We start from the raw sequence: 6,000 nt of genomic DNA, 5'->3' as shown, positions 1-6,000 counted from the left end.
CACCATCACCATCACCATCACCATCACCATCACCATCACCATCACCATCACCATCACCATCACCATCACCATCACCATCACCATCACCATCACCATCACCATCACCATCACCATCACCATCACCATCACCATCACGATCACCATCACCATCACCATCACCATCACCATCACCATCACCATCACTACTATTATTTTTTTTATTATTAATAATAATAATAATATTTGTATTCACACATTTACACACGTACGCACATTTTACGTATTTTATATATAATCTATCATATTGGTACAAAATATGAGTATATACAATAAGTACATGTTTATTTACGCTGTTTCTGTGAAACTTCTAAGTTATATAAAAAGTATAATTTTGCTAAGCATACGATTTGATTTTGTTTACTTAATGTAATTACTTACGATTGTATTATAAAAAGATATTTGCAGTAAATAAATTTTAAATAAAATGTTGTAGTACAATTTTATATTATATTTTACTAAGTTTTAATATATTAAATTTTCTAATAGTTTCAAATTGTAAACACATTCCTATATATTCGAACACTGATGTTAAATACATTAACAAAAAAATGATAATAACACTTTAATGCATGATTTACATGATTTAAAAAACGTATAAAACTAGAAGAAGATAATCTAAAAATTTTATAATTTTCTACAAACAATACTTTTATAAAAATTGCATATTAAATTTTGTTTTTAGATTATTATAAGATTATTATTATATCCGATTTAATTATTATATTAATGTCTTGATTTTTAATTAAAAAAAATGTTCTTATTAAAAAATTTACCATTATTTAAAAGTATGTATAAACAAAACATTTTTTTCTAAACAAATAAATGCATATTATTATATCAGCAATAAATTTGTTTTTTTTTTACATCCTACGATTAATTTAAATTTGATGTATTCAGTAACAAAAGGAAAAATTTTTTTGAATTGGTTCGTTGCAGGGTATGCAAATGCAAAGATTTATAAATGCGATAACGAAAAATGTCCAAGACCAGGATGTTATATATCCGGAGGATCGAGCAAAGATGATTCGTTTCCTTGTTTACGTCCAGTTTGTCCTGGACGATTTCAACTTGTACGTCATGTATCCTTCGTCGATTGTCCAGGTCATGATATCCTTATGGCAACTATGCTGAATGGTGCAGCTGTCATGGATGCAGCTTTACTTTTAATTGGTATATAATTAAAATTTTATTATATCTGAAACAAAAGTTATTTAGGATAAAATAGTCAATAAATATTTATTTATAGCTGGCAATGAATCGTGTCCGCAGCCTCAAACATCAGAACATTTAGCTGCTATTGAAATTATGAAACTGAAATACATAATAATTCTACAAAATAAAATAGATTTAGTAAAGGAAGCTCAAGCAAAGGAACAATATGAACAAATTTTGAAATTTGTACAGGGTATTTTAATTTTAATAGTTTTATTTTATGAATTATTCATATAAATGTATACTACTAAACAAATTGTTTTCTTCTTCTCAAATTAGGTACAGTAGCTGAAGGAGCACCTGTAATACCAATTTCTGCACAACTCAAATACAATATTGAAGTTTTATGTGAATACATTACGAAAAAAATTCCAATACCTCTAAGAGATTTCACTTCGGAACCAAGATTAATTGTAATTCGATCGTTTGACGTAAATAAACCTGGTTGTGAAGTAGATGATCTGAAAGGCGGCGTTGCTGGAGGAAGTATTTTAAGAGGAGTATTAAAAGTACATAGAAAATATATTTTTGTAGTTATGTTTGTTTACAGATATGTTATGTATTTGCTATTTTCTAGGTGGGTATGGAAATTGAAGTTCGCCCTGGACTGGTATCTAAAGATAATGAAGGAAAGTTGACCTGCCGACCGATATTTTCACGGATAGTGTCATTATTTGCTGAACAGAATGAACTTCAATTTGCTGTTCCAGGTGGCCTTATTGGTAAGTAAACTAAAAACTCGAAAAGATATAAACCATAAGAAAAAAAAACTTGATAATATATGAAGAATAAATTTTAAGGTGTCGGAACAAAAATTGAACCAACATTATGTCGAGCGGATCGTTTGGTCGGTCAAATTTTAGGAGCCGTAGGAGCTCTACCTAAAATATTTATTGAACTCGAAATATCATATTATCTTCTTAAGCGATTGTTAGGAGTGAGAACAGAGGGCGATAAGAAAGGAGCAAGGGTAAGTATATTGTATGAAAATGTTATACTAAAGTATATTTTTACATCGTAATTGTAAACTATTATTCGGTAATAGGTGCCAAAATTATCGAGAAATGAGGTACTATTAGTAAATATTGGATCATTGAGTACTGGAGGTCGTGTATTAGCTACACGTGTCGATTTAGCTAAAATCAGCTTAACGAATCCTGTGTGTACGGAAATTGACGAAAAAATAGCGTTATCACGTCGTGTTGAGAAACATTGGCGTTTGATTGGTTGGGGTCAAATTTGTGGTGGTCAAACTATAGAACCAGTTATAGATCGAAAGTAATTTCAACGAATATCACGAAAAAACAAAAACTTAATAATATAAAAAAAAGAAGAAAAAAGAAACAAATTAAAAATAATTTCTACAACGTGAAATGTTGTTTGAAATGTTTATAATAAAGTATAAAATACACATAATTTGTGTACCATTTAATTGCATTTTTCCTGAAATTCTTTTCCTAAAAATAAATGGCATATAAAATTCATAAGTATGATTTATACAACATCTATCATTATTATAAAGTAAATATTTTTTAATATATTACTCTTAATATAATATATTACTCTCAAAATATTTACTCTTTTAGAATGTATGTAAATAAATGCTTGATAATTAATCAAGTTGATGAATTATTTTCTATTTTATATATCTTACCTATTTTTATTTTATATAAAAATAAATTGAAAAGGATTAAATACTAGTTAATTAAATATATATTGAAATATTTTATTTTAATCATGTTAAATTAGGTATAGATATAAATCCTGGTTGAATATATGAAATTGACATTGAAACACATGCTAATAGTATTGGTGAATTGTCTGCATCTTGCATTAAACGGTGTAATTCAATTGGTTGTATAAATGGATCATCTTGTCTGAAACGAAAAAAGAAAATGATATGGAATTTTATAAAATAATAGAGATGTAAAATAATAAAAATAAATTACCTAATTACGACTACTCTATAATATGGAAGACCAGGATTCGCTTTCCTGTAGTTCTGTGTATTGGAATATACATTGTAGGATATTTTATATTTATTTTTCTTTCTTCTTACAATTTTTTCGGGTGCAGATTTAATTATTTTAAGTTTACTAAAAACTTCTTCAAGACTATTTGCACTCTTTGAGCCAACAAGAGGATTACGTAATTGTCCAACTACCTGTACTTCGTTACTATCTTCAATAACTTCTTTTCCTATATCTTCATCATCAATTGTAATTGTTTTTATTTCGCGCCATTTAGTTTTCAATTCTGACCATGATGATACGCCTGGCAATACTTTAAATGATGATTGATAGAATTCATCGTTACTGGATGCAATATTCATATTTTTATGATGTCGCGGCCAATACCTCGGACGAGGGTCTAGAAGTAATATATTTCCAGTTATGCTATAAATTGATGTGTTTCCTACGATCCTTTGATGATATAATTTTCGTAATGGTAAGAAATTTGAACTTGCATTATTGTTTATGTGTTCAAAACTTTGACCAAATCGATATCTTCTATCTGCTTGCTGTAAATTTTTTAATTTTGCACTGTCATAATGATAAATCGTTTTAAGGGGTTTTATACTATGCGGTATGTAACCTCTTGAAATTTTTATTGTAATTGTAGATTGAAATGCAATGTTTGGAATCAAATTTAATAAATCCATTCGTGTTATAGGTTTCGGTACTTCTTGAATTTCGTCATCAGATAGTTCTATTACCTAATCAGAAGAAGATTGTAAACATATTTTTAGCATTAATATCTTATTATAACTGTAAACATAACTAATACAAATATTACCGTACTATACCTCATGTTTTGATTTCTTAAGTGGAGAATTTTCTCTTGGTGGTGAAAGTAATTTATGTTTTCCTGAATAACATTCAGGACTTGTAGTGTTAGAATCCAAAATATCAATAGTTGATGGTAGTTTGTCTGTTCTTCTAGGTACTAATTTAACATTACGTTGTATACGCGATGCTCGCCAATTTGTTGAAATATTACTTCCTTTGGTATAATCATTCATATGATCTGTAATAATTTTGATATTACCTAATAAAGTCTCATCTGATATAATTTCTACCTTGGAATTTCGTTTCTTTTTATCTCCATTCATATTCACAGATTGTGAATTGGGATCTGACTTTTCTTTACTTCTCATATTGTTCTCATATTCAATATTTGCAGATTGTGCTTCAATATTTTCTACTGCACAAAGAAGATCATCTACAATTTCATGAACTTCATCTGAAATATCTTTATCTTCTATTGTCTCTTGACAAGTTTCACTGCAAAAATTATTATCGTGTGTATCAGTTCTTTTTGAATAATCAACGAATTTTTCACTATGTAGATCTGTACAATCTTTATTTTGTTGGTGAATATCAGCCATCCAAAGACCATTTTCAGGTTCAACAATAACTTTACGTTTAACACTAGTTTCATCACCTTTTGTATTTTTTTCTGAATTATAAACAAAACGTTGGATGCGATAACCATACCGTACTAATTGACTATATACTCTGTATTCCTCTAATGAACATTCAACATTATCAATTAAAAGTTCATAAGCTTGTTGAATGGATAATGATACATCATTCCATGTAAGCTCCAAACAATTCTAAAACAGAATAACGCTTTACTTTTTTCTGCTATATTAGAAAATCATTTCTGTGTATTACTATCATGTTATAACATACAGCTTCTAGAAGAAATAATGCTTCCTCTGGTATTAAGTATAAGGTACCACCTTTTTCTAAACCAAAACTACTCCAATCTTGACCAGAATACTTTTTCACTTTAGCCTTTTTCTGTGCGGGTAACCATTCTGCACTAGCTAACTGAGAAATACGATCTACTCTTTCTATAGCTATTAAATTTTTTCTAGCCATGATACCCTTTTCAATTTGCATATTTTGAAGCCAAGAATTATTTGGTTCAAACTGTTTCATTCCAGTTTTCGGAAGAGTTTTAGATGATTTCTCATATTCATCCCATGCATTATATTTTAAGCCTTTATTTTCTAATAATTCTTCTGCACTGAAACATTCATTTTTTGTATATGTTACATCAATCTGATATAAATAATAAAAATGATTAAAAAATATTGAAATATTTATGTTATAAAAAACTTACGTTAACATATTAGTTGGAATATTTTTTGTTTCTTCGGTCATGATTCTGTAATTGTTTTTCTTGGTAAAATCCACTATAATTCATTATCTACATATCTTGTCAAAGGTGAATTAAAATATTTGTAAAAGTCTTGAAATTTTTTGCATACAACATTTAATTTAATAAATAAATATTTAATATCGAAATTTATAAATAATATAAATATTATGGATATCGATTATTATTTATTTCATCCATGCCTTTTAATTGAAATCTATGAAGCGCATAACGAAAGTTAAAATATGCCGGTAAGATATATTTGACAATATAAATAAGTCATCGATATAAAAAATTATACATGTTTATATAATAGCGAATAACAGTAAGTACGTACTTATTAAAATATTTTACGATCATATTTCATTTTATTTTTTTAGAACATTTGTGCAAGGTTAAAAACACAGTTATATACATACGTGTCAATGTATGATCATTCCATTTTTTGAAAACAATTTTTTATATTATAAAAGAATTATTACAGTTTTCCATTGTTATTGTCGGGTTATTCAAATTTAAATTTTTTGTTTTGTTTTGCTTAATACCTCTATTTTTTCTTAAATAAAAAATTAGGTTTAAATT

General features: G+C 27.6%; 2 protein-coding genes across 2 annotated transcripts in view; one reads left to right on the top strand and one right to left on the bottom strand.

Annotated features, from left to right (window-relative positions):
- Positions 1 to 2,545, top strand: part of Su(var)3-9 (suppressor of variegation 3-9) — an 8,853-nt gene extending 6,308 nt beyond the window's left edge. Inside the window, exons 4-9 of the mRNA XM_017904212.1 lie at positions 976 to 1,209; positions 1,286 to 1,444; positions 1,531 to 1,760; positions 1,829 to 1,973; positions 2,052 to 2,221; positions 2,297 to 2,545. Of these exons, the coding sequence (XP_017759701.1) occupies positions 976 to 1,209; positions 1,286 to 1,444; positions 1,531 to 1,760; positions 1,829 to 1,973; positions 2,052 to 2,221; positions 2,297 to 2,533 (1,175 nt within the window). The 3' untranslated portion in view covers positions 2,534 to 2,545. The remainder of the gene's footprint in view (positions 1 to 975; positions 1,210 to 1,285; positions 1,445 to 1,530; positions 1,761 to 1,828; positions 1,974 to 2,051; positions 2,222 to 2,296) is intronic.
- Positions 2,546 to 2,986: 441 nt separating this feature from the next.
- Positions 2,987 to 5,423, bottom strand: Tsen54 (tRNA splicing endonuclease subunit 54). The gene is made up of 5 exons (XM_017904345.1): positions 5,383 to 5,423; positions 4,947 to 5,286; positions 4,058 to 4,867; positions 3,201 to 3,967; positions 2,987 to 3,128 (listed from the first exon to the last, which is right to left on the bottom strand). The coding sequence occupies exons 1-5, from the start codon at positions 5,421 to 5,423 to the stop codon at positions 2,987 to 2,989; spliced, it is 2,100 nt and encodes a 699-aa protein (XP_017759834.1).
- Positions 5,424 to 6,000: the final 577 nt, after the last annotated feature.

The sequence above is a fragment of the Eufriesea mexicana genome, unplaced genomic scaffold (genome assembly GCF_001483705.2).
Source record: "Eufriesea mexicana isolate 0111107269 unplaced genomic scaffold, ASM148370v2 scaffold474474846, whole genome shotgun sequence".
In the NCBI taxonomy this organism is placed as follows: domain Eukaryota; kingdom Metazoa; phylum Arthropoda; class Insecta; order Hymenoptera; family Apidae; genus Eufriesea; species Eufriesea mexicana.
The sequence above is the reverse complement of the archived record's forward strand: the minus strand, read 5'-3'. Positions and strand labels throughout refer to the sequence as shown.